This window comes from Hippocampus comes, unplaced genomic scaffold, assembly GCF_001891065.2.
Source record: "Hippocampus comes isolate QL1 unplaced genomic scaffold, H_comes_QL1_v1.1 scaffold35, whole genome shotgun sequence".
Lineage (NCBI taxonomy): Eukaryota > Metazoa > Chordata > Actinopteri > Syngnathiformes > Syngnathidae > Hippocampus > Hippocampus comes.
In genome coordinates, this window is record NW_017805279.1 from 319260 (window position 1) to 338283 (window position 19024).

The following is a 19024-nucleotide window of genomic DNA, read 5'->3' on the forward strand; positions in this document are numbered from 1 at the left end:
CGCCCCCCCCCCAACCATGATAAACGTTGTTGAACGTGTGTTTTACTTCCCCATTGGGTTTTTCGTTTTGCCGCGCGGTTGTTTTTGTGGTAGCGTGGAAGTGGGTGGCGATTTCCAACAAGGCGGTGTTCAAATAGTCCATCTGCTGCAGCCGCTGCTGCAAAATGAAACGGCCTCTTCTTCCGCTCGTTTAGAGCGCACCCGCTTTTCCCTCGACGTCGCCGCCATGCAACCGTGATCCTCCCAAGTTACATTCTACCAACGACGAGCTTGCTTTAGTTCCTCCCGCAAATACGGAGCTCTTCCGACGTCTCAACAAGGGGGCACACAAAACCCAAAGCAAATGCCAATCCTTTGCATTTCACCACGCGGTGGAAATCCAATTCACGTAGAGCTTTTTTTTTTTCTTTTCTCTCTGACGCTCCAGACACATAGTTTGATAAAAAAGTCCACCGCCATGCCTAAAATTCCACTGAATACCTTTTTGATGGCCTTCATTTTGACACTGCTCACAGACTGCCTTTTAATACTTGCACGAATAAAATACTTGGCATGCTCGAAATATAATCCAAGACCCAGACGTCCTTCGAACGGAATGATAAAAAGAAGTGACCAAACGATGCTGTGAGATGTTAACATTCTCACATGATGCGAGTTCTCCTCCCAAAATTGAGTAAGTCACACACACACACACACACACACACACACCCACACACACACACACACACACACACACACACACACACACACACACACACTCACACACACAGAAGCACACAAGAGCACACACACCGCCATTCTTGGAGCCAATTAAGGTGCTTAAAAAGCTCGGGTGCCCAGTTGCGGTGCCGCCACAAAGCGGATTAAGCAGTGAAATGGGAGCAGCATAATACCCACTTGTGCCGCTGTTAATGACTATGTCCGGGACAAAAATGCAAGCATAACGTGGAGCATACTATACATCCGCGTGCCAGTAAGCTGCTCAACCTACCTGGCAGCCCGCGGCAGCAACATGTTGGCTCGCGAATTACATGATTTACGATTTGTAACGCGCCCGTGAGCTTTGGCGAACGCTCCGTTTGTGTGCGCTGCCGCTCGAGCGGCAGATGTTTGAAGGTTTATAATTACCGGAACGGCGATGTTAAATTTCCACTCGCTCACCAGTGGCGTTTCGCATTTTGTGTTAGCATTAAGCTAAGTCAGTCGATGGAAACTACAACTTTGCAGTTGCCACAATGCAAAACTACTCAAGAAACAGGGGGAAAGTACAAATAAAGCAGAGTTATTTCTCTTTCTCGCGGGTGGTATATCTGTTCAGCGGAGGGCCGTTAAAAATCAGGCGAAACGGGACGCGGCTAACAAATGAGCTCATTTTCTCCCCCCCGGCTTTAAGGAAGAGGCCGTGAACATCCTCCTCCTCCTCCTCTTCCTCCTTCTCGGTGGATGTGCTGCCCACGGTGATGGCCGTCTGACCCCGGCTGCAGTCCCCTACCGGCTAATTGAAAGGCGCTCGGCGGGATGGGAGCGCGCTCTGTCTGGGTCGTCACTACATAGGCGCACACGTACACACAACAACAAAGGTAGGCAATTAGAGCGAGACGAGGGCCAAGGCGCTGAGTTTCCCGAGGTGTTGGGGTCAGAAGGAGCCTCCGGTTACCGGAAAATGAATGAGCCTTGAGAATACATACGAGCATGTGTGTTGCAATGCAAAAGGTACTTGGTTGTGCACTCCGAAGAGACAAACGTGGACACAAGTCTTAAAAAGTCATTTTTGCCATCGCAAGACCCCTTAAAGTTTTGATGACTTTGAAATTTGACACGTCAGCAAGACTCAATCAATAATTTGAGCCTTCAAAATCGTGAAAAGTCAACCAATGGAAAAATCAAAATGGATGGCACTCCATCTCGCATCTTACGTACATTTTCTTCACCATAACAACGAGGCGGTTCCTCCAATCAATAATTTGAGCATTCGAAATCGTGAAAAGTCAACCAATAGAAAAATCAAAATGGATGGCACTCCGTCTCGCGTCTTACGTACATTTTCTTCACCATAACAACGAGGCGCTCTAAATTGGCCGCGCCAGCACGAAACCCCGGTCCACACATTGGCTGTAAAATCAGACTTAAGAAAAAAAAGAAATCTTCTTTCCCCAATCTCGTTCCACTGTTGTTCTCCGTGTAACATGCACACACTCACAGCATGACAACAAGGCTCTCTAAAGTGGCCATACCTGCACAAAGCCTCAAAGTTGGAAAAAAAAATCTTCTTTCCCCACTCTCGTTCCACTGTCGTTCTCCGTGTAACAGGCACACACTCACAGCATGACAACAAGGCGCTCTAAAGTGGCCATACCTGCACAAAGCCTCAAAGTCAGACCTTTTAAAACACGTCCCCGCCTTTCTTGCTCTTCAGTCTTGCTCTCTATGCAGGGCACACATTCTTGCTTTGACAACGAGGCGCTCTAAAGTGGTCACCCCAACCCGAAACGATGCATCTCAATCAATGAATCCAATCTGGGTTAAGAAAGCGCATGTTCACACTTTATACTACACAAAGTGATTTGCAAAACAGATGATAAAAGACACCAACAAATTCATCTCCTCCACTCGCAGTCTCTGACCCCTCAATTTGGGAATGATTCATCCTCATGTGTGGAGCATTTGGCGGGCTTCAAAAGATTTTCAGAATTCAAATTGAGTCCCCGGTACTCTTTCAGTTAGGGAATGACTGCATGGCTGGTGTTCAATTTGAATATGCAAAAATGTTAATTAGTTTTTAGTGACAGTGGCTGATGTTCATGAACATCTCGCTTCACTTAAAACACAATCTGTCTGCTTTCATGACGGAAATTAGCCGGTCGCAACTTTTGAGAGGCCTAAATCGGAGGATTTAGACGTGGAAAAAATATTTGGAAAAAAAATGACTCGAAAATCGCACAGGCAGTGAGTGTCGCAGATCGGTGCATGTGGCGCATGCAGCGGACACCTTGGCGAAAATGAACGAGCCGCATTACTTTATCCCAAACGTTTTCGGCAATAAGCAGAAAAAAAAAAACAAACCTCGAATCGGTTGTTGAAATTTCCCAAATATTCCCCTTCATCCGTTCCGCTGTCGCAGTGGCAACCGGTCGCCTCCCAAATGTCTCCTCAGCATCACTTTCCGTGTCGAAAGACGGAGATGACGACGACCGGATTCCATCCCAAGCGAGATGTCGTGATCCACGCACGTGAAATATTGAAATGGCGGCTCAAATATTCAGACGCTATACGGTGCTCCGGGCTTCTCCATTGTCTTCGGAAGCATCACGGCACACACTCCTCTGACGTTATTCTACGCAGACGTGGCGCGACACATCGCGTGACCTTTTTTGGGGGCTGGCTTGCTGGAAAGTAACGCAGTCAAAACACGGTCTCTTCAAGCCCATCGAGCTCGTTTAAAGTTCATCAAAGTTAATTAGCGCCGTGCGCGTACACACACGCGGGCGGCCGGTCGAGAGCTATTACATGCTCGGCGGAAAAACGTTTCACATTTTGACGCTAAATTGGAGGCTAATCCTGATTAAGTGTCATTTGTGTGTTTCTTATCCTAACATGCGGCCTCTTCCGTTTATTGGATCATTTCAATTAAGTGGCAATTACGCAGCGTGGTGTGACGAAATCTGCAAAATATTTGAAACAGCTCGGATGTACCGCAGTGCAGATTTGCCAAAAAAAAAAAAAAATCACCTCGGTTTTGTACCCATAGTTCCGTGGTTGAATTTTTTTTTTTTTAATGACAAAATAATTTTACAATCATTCAAAATATCTTTAAAATACAGTCGACGCACCCAAAAAAAATCATCCCCATTTTCCCAACGTCCTAATGATGTTGCTTGATTACAACTAACGACAAAATAAGTGCAAAAATATTTCCCAAATATGAAGGCCTCTCTGACTGACACCACATTAAATGAGGGGAGGAGCTTCATTTCATCAAGCCACACCCCTGAAAAACCAAAGTCGTGTTTTGCCGCCCGTCTTGTGTAAGAATGTGGGTGATTTCATTTTTTTTTTTTTTTTTTTTGGGAGGTGGGTTCATTTCTAAACAAATTTTCACTATTCACGCATGGCAGGGCTCGGCAAAAGACACTCCGGAACGACCCAGGCTAAAGTTAGCTAGTACCTGACATCCAGAGTGTCGGTAACAGTTGAGATGTATCGCTTCAACAATACTCCCCTGACACCAATTACGACTTTCCTACTAGCTAAGGCTTTAGCACCACCTTGTGGCATTTTAAGGTAATGCATGAAGAGCACAAAAATACAGATTGACCCCATGTTGGTAGCTTTCACGCAGAAGTGCCATAAGGGAGTGGCAAAGCATCTAATTTACCCAGCCTCCTTCCAGCGAAAAATCAAACATCAGAGGCTGTCGAACGTTAATCAGAAGCGCATCCTTCTCCTCCTCCTCGGATGCGAGGCGGACCAGCGCACGTGACGGCACAACATGCCGCTGCTTTCATCCGCCATTTAGCAGAACAAAGTTTTGCTGTACACAGGCGGGGCTGCCGGCGGCAGGCGGCTCTCGGCGGGCGAATTAGCAATGTGGAATTAACCCAAATGCTAGCGTGGCTCTGCTGAACCTCGCATGGGGTTTCCATCGAGGGCTCCAGCGCCGTCAGTTTGGACGATGATGTGTCTTGTGTGCGTAGCGGAGGTAGCGCTAACTTAGGGTGAACAACCGTCAAGTTTCAAGCGGGGTCTGGTCAATAGAGGGCGCTAGCGCGAGGACCCACCGTGCACAGTGGTCACCACATTATAGATTTGAAACAAGCGCCATCAGAAGATTGATCGTGAAATAAAAACATTTCAAAATATCAACGACAAAAGCGTAGAGCTAATGATGAGTCAAGTTGTGTGGCTTTTGTCTTTTGTGTCCTCAACGTGCTCGAAAGGACCAAGGTCGGGCGCAACATTCCGGTGCCCAAGCTCACGTGACTGTCGCAGCATGTGACTGTCCACCTTTTTAGGGAAGTCTCAAATCTTGTGACATTCAAATTTCGAGCAAGTCCCAAAGTCACTGTTTGCAAAAAATAAAATTAAATTAAAAAAAATCAAGCGAGTCAAACTCATTCCTTGGAATGACTTTTGAATGAATCAAGTTACTTCCAAGATGGTTGATGGTTTCGTCTCAAAGCCATAATGGCTTTTGAGTAGCATCGTTTGTCGCCAACGACAATCAATCCGCGCTAAACAATACGCGCGCCGTCAAGCAAAGCTTTATTCCGGCAAGAAGGCCAATTCCAACCCTTTGAGTCGTAACTTGTCACTCGCGTTCTAAACGCAGCCGAGCCCTTGCTCCTCGCGCCTCCGATTATGCGGCGTAATCTCACGGTGCGGAGGACAGGGAAGTGTTAGCGGGGGCGGGGGAAGATTTTTTGCGAGCGTTCGGGTGAGACGAGCTGGTGAGAAGACACCTCTCCGGGTTCGCCGAGCTTTCAGCAATCTGACATGTTTGGTGTGCTCGTGCGTGTCTGTGTCGGATCAATGTGTAACGGTGTTGGAAAACGTGTCCGGCCATACTTGCGAATTTTTTTTTTTTTCACGTCAAAAATGTCAGTGGTAGTGTGGAGGTCTTCTACTAATCCACTGGGTATGATGTTATCTTATTCGAAAATTGTTTCATGGAGTTGTTGTGAATCACATTTGTTGTATTCAAAGATTTGATTTCATGTGAATTACACTTAGCCTTCTTCATTTATTTGATAAAAATCAGTGCCAAACAAATCAATTCGGAATACCATTTCAAAGTCGTCATTAATCGTGATTTTGGAAGTAAAATGAACTGACAACTGGAAGCTTGCGTTTTTTGTTTTGCAATTGGAGAACTGTGCAAGTGAGTCTTCTTTTCCTTTTCTGCAAAGTGATTTTATATGATAGTCGCCCAGTTCCTGTCAGCTGTTGGGAATAATTTTCAAAAGTGTGTTTTCATATTTGTAGGGTTAAAAAAAAAATACAGGTAATGCTGGGTTTGTGTGTGGAGTTTGCATGTTCTCCCCGGGCCTGCGTGGCTTTTCTCCGGGTACTCCGGTTTCCTCCCACATTCCAAAAACATGCATTGAGGGCTGAATGAACACTCGAAATAGTCCTTAGGTGTGAGTGTGAGCGTGGATGTTTGTCTCTGTGTGGCCTACGATTGGCTGGCAACCGGTTCAGGGTGCCCCCGTCTACTGCCCGAAGACAGCTGGGATGGGCTCCAGCAACCCCCGCGACCCTTGTGAGCATTAAGTGGATCGGAATATGGATGGATGGTTGGATATACAGTAGTCTCTCCTGCGTGTTTTCACTTATTGCGGGTGCGTCCACTGCACTATTCAAGTCACTTTAGCAGAAAGATCAGAGGCGGATGGAAAAAAAGAGAAAAGCAGAAGAGGGTTGGAGAAATAAAAATGAAGCTGCCTTACAAAGATGAAGAATGCGCACCGGCCCACGATAAAGATGCCCTCTGAAGTGGGTGCAAAAAGTCAAAGAGGGAAGAAAAACAAACGCCGGCAAAGTGGCTCACACCAACTTGAAAGGCCGCAGAAGAATCCAGAAGAGCTTGACCGCGCCAACGCAGCGGGGCCGCAAACTTACAAACAGAGCTTGCCGTTTCATTTCAAGGCCTCGACGGGCTGCGGGATCGCAAAGTCAACTTCTGATCTTGTTTTCGATCAGTTTGCGTGGGGGAAGGGGGAGGGGCTTGTCGCGCTTTGTGGCCCTGCTGAGGGTGCCCGCGTCAGCCTGCAAGAACACCACAGAAATCTGTGCTAGCACCCCCGCAGTTCTCACATCAGCCTTGATCCCAGCGTCTGTGTATGTGTGTGTGTGCATGTGTGTGTGTGTGTGTGTGTGTGTGTGTGTTAAGACCCTTCCACCTGATGGCCTAACATAAATGTGGGGGATGGGGCGGAGCAAAAAGTGGTGTGCTGTCATGGTTTGGGCTTTCCAACACAAGCGAGTACGAAAAAGGGGGGTGGTGGGGGGAGAAACAAGTAACATGGGCGGGGTGGGGAGGGGGATGTACACGACACGATAGGACGAGATTGGGGGGGAACACTCCCGAATTCCCATCGCCTTAGTGCAGCCCTGAATAAATAGCGGTGAAATGAATGAACCGAAACGAACGATGGCGAAGTTCCCGAACACACGAATGAATAGAAGACACGAACAAACTGGATGGATGGATGACGGCCATGGCGAGGAACGGATTTCGCTGCGCTCATCGACAGGCAGTGGTACTGAGGACACACCAGGGATTGAGGCTGACAAACACGATACCACAACACTCACGACATAGCCAGCACCATTTACTGACTACAAACACAACACAGAACCCCCCCCCCCCCTGAAAAACAACTTTTAAAATAGTGGTGGGTAATGTTTGCAGGTGGCATCACACCTGAAACTCGTTGCTAATTGGGGTCACTCTCCGCCTGCACTGATTTGTTGTGAACAAGGGCCACCAATCAGCAAAGGGCACGAGAGAGCGACCGCACACATGCAAAATTAACCCCAACGCAAACAACCCCCCCTAAAAAAAAAATAAATAAATTCAAACTAAAAAAATAAACGGCGACTAAATATCGTGGACCGTAACTGTGTGTGCGTGTGTGTGTGTGTGTGTGTGTGTGTGTGTGTGTGTGTGTGTGTGTGTGTGGGCGGGCGAGTGGATCAACATCGTGTGCATTGCTTCAAACCAATGTAATGTGTGTGCATGTTGAGGAAAATGGGCAGAAAATTCAAAGGCTTAAAGCAGTGGCGGATCTAGGGGGGGGCAGTGCCCCCCCTCCCCCCACCCCACAGAGTAGATACTAAAATTTGAGCTACAAATTCATACTTTGCTATCAGAGTATTCCTCTTAGTCTAAAATCATCTTATGCGAGTAGTCCATCAAAAATGTGACGGATTCGCTTCTGTAAAGTGTATGTGGCACATTGCACCTTCGTGTATGCGCAGAGTCCTCGTGCTGCTGTCGAGAACAGCACAGAATGTGTGTCTGCCGCACTTCAAGACAAGACAAGCATCACACACACACACACACACACACACACACACACACACACACGCACACACACACACACACACACACACACACACACACACCTACACACACGCAGAGCGGCTCACCGCCGGCGGCCGACTCACCGATGACGAGGGTGGTGATCTGGTCCTTGGCGGCGCCGTGCTTGTTCTTGACCTCGCAGATGAAGGTGGTGTTGACGGCGTCGTCCACCTTCCTTACCGTCAGCTTGTTGCCGTCCACCAGCACCGAGTCTGGCAGCGGGCCCGACGCCCTGGAGGAGGAGGAGGAGGACGGGATGAGATGGATGAAGCCAGTTAGTTTTGACTGTCAAAGTAAACGTCAAACAAAGAGAATGTAACTCAACACAATGTAACTTTGTCTGACGAAATGCAGCTAGCTTAATGCTAACATGCAATGCTCAAACCATGGACGGGCTAATGAAACTAGCATGAATTATACCATTTGAAGCAAAAGGACATTTTGAGGAACATTTTAAAGGAGTAAATGAGCGGCCATCTTACGCGGTCCAGGTGACGGTGGTGGGTTGTGGATTGCCGTCAGCCGTGCAGACCAGCGTGGCGTCCGAGCGGCCCATGTACCAGTTGTGGTCGTAGCCCTCAATGGAGACGGAGGGGGGGTCTGCGAAGGGAGAGTCAGAGGACATTTTGAGGTCAATTTTTTTTTTTTTGGGCAATGTAACGTCAACCAACTTTAACTTTACAATCAAATCCTTTTTGCTGAATCAACATCATTGAAAGTGGTCATTGTTAATTGGTCCCCCAAAACTTTGGTCTTTGGTCAACTATTTATGTCAGCATGATACAGTGACAGGCAGAACAATTCAATGCTCGAAGATTGAACAATTGACCGATTTTTTGGGTGATTGGGAGTGCGCCGAGAGATTTTCTCCAAATTTCAGTTTCATTTTTTTTAGAACACCGTTCCGAGAATATACGATGTTCCTCGCGCATAAGACGCATCCTCGGCTGTTAACTGGCTGAAGAGAGACAACGTGCGACATCTTCGCGGCGAGTTGCTGCCGTTTCGTCGACGCCACCAGCGACGACTCAGAACCTGTTTTAATCCCTTGTAAATTAAAAAAGGACAGTAAAAGGATTAAATGTACGTGTGTGGGGCCATCTTATTCCCTTCTGCTAATCTTCAAAGCTAGCCTTAAAGGCATATTATTTATGTATTAGATGACATTTCAAAGTTATTATTATTATTATTATTATTACTGACATTATTGTTCCTCTTCTGAGTCAACATGTCTGTGTGTGTTACTTACACTCCACCGAGAGCTTGAGTTGGTGCGTCCAGGTCTTGTCCTGGGTGCGCTGGTCCACCATGCACGTCACCTCCCTGCCGTCGTCGGCGGGCGTGGGCACCAGCCGGTACTCGCTGCGCACCGTGACGGTGCCGTCGGGCCCGTTGGTGCTGCTGGTGGTGTGGTTGCCGCCCACCGACGCCAGCCACTTGATGGTCGCCGCCGGCTTGGCGTCGGCCGCCTGGCACTGCGCCACCACCGTCGCCTTGGTGCCCGCCTGCACCGTCACCACGTTGGCGGAGTTTTTGGGTTTGGCTACAGAGGAGCAGATATCACGAGGAAATGGAATATCAGCCTCGGTCAACAACAATAATATTCGTCGTTCTATGCAGTGGATAAGGAATATATGCATGTATTGTTTTATTGTCTGTCCACATGCGCTGCTCCGTTTGTTTTCAAATCTCCATTGTTAAAGGGCGGTACCACCACTGTTGCCGTTCGTTCGCCTGTCCTATTACAATCTGCATTTTTTTTTTTTTTTTAGCATGAAGCTAAATGGACTGTCGTATGTGGTTGCTTTAAATACACAAGATGCGATTCCCAGCTCAATGTTTTGTTTGGCAGCAAACTTCAACTGGGAAAAGCAATAAACTGCTTGTTCACTCGCCACCAGAATACCGCTGGTGGTGAAGTTAGCTGAGCTGCCAACAAACAGCAAGTCAGGTCTAAAAGAAGCTTAAAAGAAAAAAAAAATCAATTTATCAGACAGCTCTCGTTCAAAAGTGCGAAAAGAGGCCAACAATGTGACCCCTCCCACGCGCCGATCCCACGGCGGTCTAAATGGCGATTCAAAGAGGCGGAAGCCGAGTTTCACTGCATTGTTTGCATCTCAATGTAAATGCGGGGAAAAAAAAGGTCTAAGTGGGTTTTATCTGAGTGACATTTTGGACATCAAGTGATGACTTCAGACATCGGGGAAAGGGCTGAAGATGAGCAGATGCCACCACAATGTGCGGTCCTCTAAAAGAGCTGTCAATCATCTGGCAAATGTCACGCTATTTGGTTTGGCCACAAGATGCATCGCCCTGCATTGCAACATTTCATTTATTCAATCCGCAGCTCCCCCGGAATGACTTTCCAGCCTTTCTTTGTGTGCTTCAGATTATGCCTGAAAAGTTTCTGACGATTCTCGAGCGTCTGGCGTGTTGTGGCGACCGCAATATCAGCGTGTCCCTGGTCAAGGCCAGCCTCCACCATCTATGCCGCTGTCAAAACTTAAAATGGGACTCTCATGCCTTATTCGTTCTGCCAACCGTGCTGGATGATTTGAAATTCCAGACACACATAAAGCTCATTTTTACTTAGCGACAGAAAGCTAGCAAACAGATTGCGCTAGGTGTGATTTTGGGACATTTTGTCATCATGGGCGCTTCGACAAATGTTTGGAATGTATAACTAGCTAGTAATGGCTCGTTAGCAACAAAAAGTTAGCTAGTGGCTAATTTCCAGTTTGTTCAAGAATGCTGTCTGGTAGATTTTAGCTAACAATTTTATTTTGTACATTTTCTCAAATATGAACTGATGTGTACATTGTTTACATTGGCTAAACTTTAGCGAGCTAGTTAGTTACTGATTGTTAGCAAATTGTTCAAGCTGACTGTCAATTTTGGTCACTCGATTTTGGCGCGGCAGGAGTAACTCCATGCCACCGCCTGGTTTTGAAAGAAATATATTCTAAGTTCAAAGAGAAAGAGAGAAATAGGCAAAAGGATGTATAAAAAAAAATAAGATTTCAGACAAATGCTAATGCTGCCTGGTGTTAGATCTTCAAATGAGTACAAAGACAATTCTTTGCGCTTTGTCTTTTGACTCTATGTCGGGATGGGGATGTGAAGAATAGCAGCAGAGCATTGTCCCAAAACACAGAAGACGTCCGTAATTTGAAGGAGCCTTTGAACCAGACGTCATCATTCTTTAAACGCAACCTCTCAAGCACGCAAGCGACAGCGCGTCTGCTTTGTGACGCCACATCCCATCCGCACAGCTTCCGCTCCCCACATCCGTCTGAGGAATTAGATGGCGCGGATACCCCAACTGCCCGACATCCATTGCGCACGGATCAAAGAGCTAAATGTCAGAGAGCAGCCCGGAGATGGGGGAAAAAAAACGTGTCGCTGGTGGGTTATAAAACAGGCCATTTGCATAAGATGTGCTCACAATTCATTCATTAGAGCAGCAATCCGGAACTTTTTTTTTTTTAATGCCACGAACTGGTTTCACTTGAATGACACAACGGTCAAGCTCAAATCACCCATTTACTTATATGCCAAAGAGGCCTAATCTAACAGTAGCATTGTCCTAATGATACCAATACTGAAATGATAACACGGCAAAGAAAAAAAATGTGGAATCATAAATGAAAAAAAAACTGGGGGCTCCTTTGGCACTTTGTATTCTATGTTAGTGTGAAGTCAGCGGACTTTTGAAATTCAGGATTGGTTGAACATTTTGGTGCTTCAATATCCTGTACTGGTGCCTAAGCACCACCTGTTGGCGAAAAACCTGGATTTGTAATCTGACTGTTGATCTTGTTTCTCAAATGCAGCGTTCTTAGTTTTGAGAGCTGTTGCGTCTTATCCATTTGACCTTCCAAGCTTTCCTTAGAAGCTCTCCAAAGACTTTTTTTTTTTTTTTTTTACTGCCTGCTTGTGTGCTTACTTTATTACGACCGAATCATGTGAGCAAGATGAGCGCTTTGACATTTGCTCAGAGGCACAGACGGATGTACTTCATCTTCAATAAACTTCTGTCAGACAGATTATGAAGGTCGATATCATATATATATGTTTTTGTTTAGCCTCTCTGTGCGCTCCACTACCAGATGGTGCCACATGATAACTGACAAATGTATGAAGTGCTGCCTCTGCCGGGGAAAATGCTTTTATTTTCTTAACAGGTTCAAGCTTTTTTTTTCTCCCCCCCCGCCGACCCCACACTCATTTAGTTGGGGGACAAAACGCATCATCTGCAGCTGCTGGATAAATCCTGGCAAAGATCAAGACGCTCTGTTAAATTTGAACCGAATACCTTTCGTCTTTGGCAGGTCGCCAGTTAGCACCGCAAAGACGCAAGCACGCGCGCGGCTGCTGGGCGACATCTGTCGCCTTCGCGCTTTTTCTAATTAAAGCAACCGACTCGCATCGGCGCTTCCACTTGACCCACATGCACGTAATTCGGCAGGCGGCAACACCGGCGGATGTCGTTATTAGCGTTGGGTCCACTTCAGGACCCTCTGGGCGCGTTCACGGACGCTTAAGCTTGACGACAAACACAGAGGAAGACGTTAGTTGACTTTTTTTAATGATTGATTAATCAATCCACAAGGGGATGAGTTCGTCACTCGAGCTTAAATGTTATTCTTTAGAAACGTTTGGGCAAAAATTGACATTTCTTTTCTGTCTGCACGTGCTCTGACATCGAACCTGATCACATGATCAGCTGTCCCCCGTAGTGGCCGCTGTCCCCGAAAGGGTTCAATAGATATGCCACAATCTTTGAAATGATTTTTAAATCGTTGCAGATCCTTTTTCAAAATTGTTCAGCCCACACACACACACACACACACACACACACACACACACACGCTATATCACAGCAGCTTGTAGGTGGCGGCAGAACAAGTCATTTTGAGCCACTAACATATTTAACCTTTATCAAGCAAGCGCAGCCCCTGCAATTTGTCCATGTTGTGGCTTAATTCACAGCGCAGCTGTGTGCGGCCTGAATACAAATTTAACGGCAACCGTCTTTTTTGGCGCCCAACATCGGCGTGGATTTATTCACCGATCAAGCGATGCGTTCTTCCGCTGGTGAAAAATGTCGGGGTGGGAGGTGGGGGTGGGGGTGGTATTTGTTTGTTGCGCGCTTCCCTTGTCGCGGCGGAGATAAACGTCTGTTTGCTCCCTGGGCCGCTAATAAAACATAAATATTGGAGGAGATGGAAGAAAGAGTTGGAAGAGTTGGAAGAGGCGTCAGTCGGTCAAATAATGACAATCCGTAATTGGCTGCGGGAAACGTTGACAAAATGCATTCATTTGTCTGATTGAAACTCATTTTGGTTTGATTTAAGACGCGAGGGGCTCCGCTAAGTGGATGCCACAAGACCAGAAGCAGCCTAAAAAAAAAAAAAATCAAATAAAAACAAAAACACCCACACACAAAAGATTGTTATTTTAACATTTGCGCACGCTAATGTGAAATCATAGCCAAGGTACTTTGGAGGCTTCGACAGACTTTTGAGCGGCTTTTGTTTTGCGTCTCATCAACTGTGACTCGCCAAGGTCGTTAGCATAGCGGCGGTGTTTTGTTCTCGGAAGTAACATCAAGTTTGAGACGGCGATGAACAGACGCGACCTGTCATTTATTTGAAATGCTTCATTATGTACACTGGTAAAAATGGGATACGAGAGCTGGATGCAAAATTCTGCCTTGACAAAGGAAATGTATTTCGGTCTTGAAGTCATAATAAACTAATGCAACGCAACACATAAGACATAACGTTGCAATGTGCAACCAGAAAGTTGATTCCTGAGTCAACGAGGTCGAATATAACAGCCATGTGAAAAATTCGGTCTTGACAAAGAAAACAATTACGTTTGTCTCTCAAGGGCGCCTGGAAAGGGCTGTATGCAATTTTTTTTTTTTTTTTTGCCTTGGCAAAGACCAACATATTTTTTTATCAGGTTTGCAGGATGTGAATTTGGTGGCAATCGGACAAAAAAAAAAAAAACAACAAAACGGGTTTGTTTTTCGGAATGTACCTGGAAATATCTACAATAACCCGAAAATGGCCGCCTCGAACCAAAATGGTGGACTTTCCAGGCTTGGTTTCTTGCCTTTGTCTGCTCTGGTCGCCGGCCCCGTGGATGTAACAAATGTTGTGGGTGACCTAAATACCTCAATGCAGATTTTTTTTTCCTTTTTTATTTGCACACACCAAAACTCGATAATAAGACTGCGTTGCGCGGCTGTGCCGCTGCATCCAATAAGCGCTAATCGGATTGTTTGCCAGGATTATCTGTTCGGCGTGAATAAAACGTGTTATGATTGCCGGCGCCTTTCCATTCAACGCGGCAAAATGCCATCTTGAGCCGACTCTTCTATATCGAAATCTATTACTCATCCAATAAGGTAAAATGTAAAAATTGCTGCTTTCATCTAAAATGACAGACTTGTTGTATCGTTTCTCGCATGGGTTCTTGAGTAATTTTGTGCGTTTATTCACGATAGATAGAGCGACTAAACTTCATGTTGCGAAAGGGAAAACGGCTTCGGGGGCTGGATTAAAAAAAAAAAAGTTTCTCTTTGAAGTAGACTGGATATAAAACCCAAAATGGCTGACTTTCGGTGTCTTTTCGGGGCATGGCTTCTTGAGATTTTTTGGTGGGTCCCCTCATGAGAGACATGTCTACCAAAATACAAGTTGCAAAGCGTTTTTGTGGCGAGTCATTAAATTTCACTGCCATCATATAAAATAAGTCGAAAACGGCTGCCTCAAAATCAAAATGCAGACGGACTTTTCAAGCATGGGTTTTTGAGATGTTTTGCGGGTCTACTCGTGCTCAAGTATGTGCTTTAATTTTCAATCAGGACAAAATCTTGGACAAAAAAAAAAAAAGGCTACTGGTACTTCAAAATTTTTTTTTTCAGATTTTCTGTCTTTTGATGCATGGTTTCTTACAACTTTTTTGTGGGTCTACTCATGACAGACCCGTCTACGAAATTTCACATTACTAAGTGAAACTGTCTTCTCCTGCTGAATTTTTCAAAAGAACTGAGCCGGTTTCAGGCCTTGCCACTGCTTTTCTCTCAGCCAGCACACAAACATGACCCGATACATGAAAGGCTGATTCAACAAGCGGAATGAAGTGAAACTTTGTTGACGATGGCGTTTGAAAAGCCCACACGTCCTTTTCTTTTCATCCACACTGCGCCTCCACATTCGGTTTCTCTTCACAGCAGAAGCTTTCCCCCGACATACCTGCTCTGATTGTGACAATTTGCGCAACAAAGGCGAGACAAGGAGCGCTTCATTTACGCGCTCCAGTAAACACAAATATGTCACAAATGGAGCGCACGTGAAAAGATGGCAAAGTAAAATTCGGCAAAACGTGGCGGTCGAATTCAAAGTGCGGCCCCCGCTCGCAAGGTTTCCCCGAACCCGCCATTACCACGGGAGCGCTTAATGCGCCGGCTCTTTATCGTACGAGCGCAGACGCCGCTCGCCCCGCGACTGGATTTTTCCCTGCCGTCGACCTCGCCGCGCTCGGCTGCTCTGCAAATGGCCGCTCATGTGGGAGGATGAAAAACACCAGCTGTCTCCGATTACACACAGCGGGTGTCTCCCCCCCCCACCCCCAGCCCGCCGCTAGCGGCGTCGCAAACATCTTCTTGCTTTTAAGACGACGAGGCGCTCTCTGCGGTGATGCATCAACATCCCTGAGGACTACATGCTAACAGGTGCACCTTCACCACTTGAGCATCTCGTCAACAGTTGTATTCGAAGCACTTGTTTGTTTTTTTTTTTTATTTTATTTTAATTTCAAAGCGATATACAGCTAGCCCAGTTTGCATCCATCTAATTTAGTCATTGCACCTTGACTGGGATTTACAAAAATAAAATCAAAAGTATTAACGGCAGTCGGTTGTTATAATATTGTGGACAAAAATAATGCAAATGATTAAAAAAAAAAAAAAACACTAATGGAAAAAAAATAGAAAAAAAAATTATGAGTTGGCTACGCATCTCCTATGCGGGAGCTTAATTTTTGCAATAAATTCATCACGTTTGCATGAATAAACTCTTTGCCCTTTAACTGAGCTTGAGAAAACAACATTTTCATGCAATTTCCCAGGGCGCTACAATTTTTAGCTGATAAATAAATGAATAAAAAGAGCCGCTTCAAAATCCCCAAACTGCTTTTACGTGGCAAATCACAGCGCTCTAATTGCAACATGGCCATTTTTAATGAACGTGGTCATGTTTCACCAAGCATCGTTTACATGTTTAAAATTTAACAGCAATATGATGGAATTTCTTGAAGTCCCGCTCTTTCCTCATTCGGCATCGAACCGGCAAAAGCCTCCGAGGGAATCGGCTTCAAATTGCTCGGTTGTGGGCTTCGGGCACCACGGGGCGCTCTTGGGCGACGAGTGCTGATAAGCAGACGACTCGGGAGGCGCCCATCAAGGCTGATGGAGTGCAGCAGCTCTTGGAGGCAGGGGAGGGGAAGAAAAGTGCAAGAAAAATTGAGCACTCACCCAACATGACGAGAACGGTGGTGCCCTGCTCGTTGCCCGACGGGTAGGTGGCGTACTCGCAGGTGAAGCGGCCGGCGTCGGACATGCGCAGGTCGGAGATGCGGATGGATGGGTTCTCCAGGTTGTTGTGCAGGAAGACCACGCGGTCCTTGAAGGACAAGTTGGGGAAACTCTGGCCGTAGAAGGGATGGTACACGGCGATGTTGTCTCGCTGGCCTTCAGTGGGCTCCCAGATCCACGACACCTGAACACAAGTCACACCGGGGAAGGGCTTATCATTTTGGGATAAGGCAATGCATCGAGAGCTGCCGGCCTTTTCTGCCGAGAGTGCAACGGACTCGCAGAATTATTTTAATGGGCACTTTGCCGCATGTAATTTGCACCGGCGTTGAACTTTAAAAGGTTCCACATAGTGATCTGTTATTCATATTTTAAACTGTATTGTCTCGCTCATTGAACCCCCTTGCAATAATCTCCCCAGCTGTGGCAAAACATCACCGTCAATTACAGCGGCATGAAGTCAAAGGTTTCAATTATTGCGCAACTCACTCTCGAGCCGTTGAGTCGAGCTGGCCGATGGATAGATTTTTATCAATTAATTGGAGTTCATCAGTCAGGATGAATTATTTCTTTGTCGGTATTTTTCCAGCGGTGTACGAACAAGAGATGGCTGGGAACAAAAATCGACAAATGCACAATAAGTTTTGTTTATCCAAGTCAGGAAATTTCAATGTAAATTGGGATGCATGCTATTTTTTTTTTTTCGTGTTAATGCATTTTTGATACCTCAAAAAAAAAAAAGAAAATCAAATCACATCCCTACTATACATATACATATAAAACATTTTTTAAGGCTATATTGCCCATTTTACCGATCATCAGCGGCTTCACATGGAGACGACACCTCCAATTAGTCCACCGCACAGAAGCGGCTGCCAATGGCACATGCTTCTGCGTGGACAAATTGAATATTGATCGCAAGAGGCGGGCAGGCGAGCATCGCATGTGGATCGAGCAAATGCTTTTCTCGTTTGCTTCTTCAATCGTCTTGTGGACCTCGCGAGATTATTTGGCGGAATGCCCAAACAAACACTGATGAGCCACCGTGTTTGCGTTTGAGCCAAAGTGCCGAGCGGAGGTGGAAGCTGAAAGAATTGCCCAATTGACGGACAATTAAACTTCTGGGACGACTGAAGACTCTTTTGACATTCAGTCGTCATCGAAAATGTCTTTTTTTTTTTGGTCACTACCTCCAGAGATGTTTTGCTAGCACAAACCGACCGTCAGCATGCTCCAATAATCTCGGAATACATTGTATGTTTCCCCACTCCTTTAAAAGTTTGCGTATTAGTGGTGGAGATGAGCAAAATGTTTCCAGAGCTGTTCGGAGATTGTGCTGGTTTACACTCGCTCACTGTCCTTGTGCGCACGTAAAAGACAATTCTGCTTGACTCCTAGTTTCTCTTGTGTTTTAAAGTTTGTCTGAAGGCTCTGATTGCCCAATAGAACTGACAGATAAAGACTGACCTGGGTGAGTTTGGTTTTGCCTCCCCCGTCGATGAACTGACAGCGCAGGTCCACCGACTCGTTTGGGTATGCCTCCAACTCCTCCTCCACGCGCACCTTCTGAGCGCCGACGCCTGGAGACCAAAACAGACGGAAAAACAGTATGAGGGGGGGGTGCCCTAAAATCTACATACAAAGGGGCACGTTCAGAAAAGGGATTTTTCATGAATGACTTCTCCACAAATAGTTGACTGCTTCCCCAAAACCAAGAGTGAAGTTCAAAAATTAAAGTCGATCTTTGAGGAATTGAATATTTTTCCGATTACCCGTTGTTGAATCACATCATGTGGAAAGTGTATAATTGGGTGGATAGGCGATGAAGTGGTGCCTCCTTCAGGGAAAATATATAAGCCATGCTGGCTCTGCGTCACAGTTTACAACTCTTAGTTTCCATATGTGGGCCATCCTAAGTCGTCAGGGTCATGAAAGCCTATTCGCCATTGGCCAGCCGAGTGAGTGGTGGCCTGCTTCACAATCATGAGACAGGAAAAGCGCCTGACAGACATGTTCCGAAGGCACCCGGAAACTCATTGAAATTGCGCAAAAAAAGCCATAATTGCGATCCTTGAAATGTCTGGATGGGTGTTGATTCCCTTGATCGTTAAACAGCGTCCTTGCAGAGTCTTTTCAACCGCTTCCAGCCAGTGAAGACGAATTTCTGGCTGATTCACAAAAACAAGAAGAAGGTGCGCGGGAGCGAGGTGGAGTAGCATTGGCTACCTGCTTGTTAGACCCGAGTGTTTGTGAACAAAAAGCCTGTTAAATGTGCGAGCGGAATAATACGGAACGCTGAATGAGCTTTAAAAAAAAAAAACCTTATATAT

General features: G+C 46.1%; 1 protein-coding gene across 1 annotated transcript in view; it reads right to left on the reverse strand.

Moving 5' to 3' along the window:
• LOC109516373 (nectin-2-like) overlaps positions 1–19024 on the reverse strand; it is a 104653-nt gene that overhangs the window by 32015 nt on the left and 53614 nt on the right. The window contains exons 2-6 of the mRNA XM_019870881.1: positions 18162–18274; positions 16635–16878; positions 9336–9629; positions 8569–8686; positions 8170–8318 (exon numbers count right to left, since the gene is read on the reverse strand). Of these exons, the coding sequence (XP_019726440.1) occupies positions 8170–8318; positions 8569–8686; positions 9336–9629; positions 16635–16878; positions 18162–18274 (918 nt within the window). The remainder of the gene's footprint in view (positions 1–8169; positions 8319–8568; positions 8687–9335; positions 9630–16634; positions 16879–18161; positions 18275–19024) is intronic.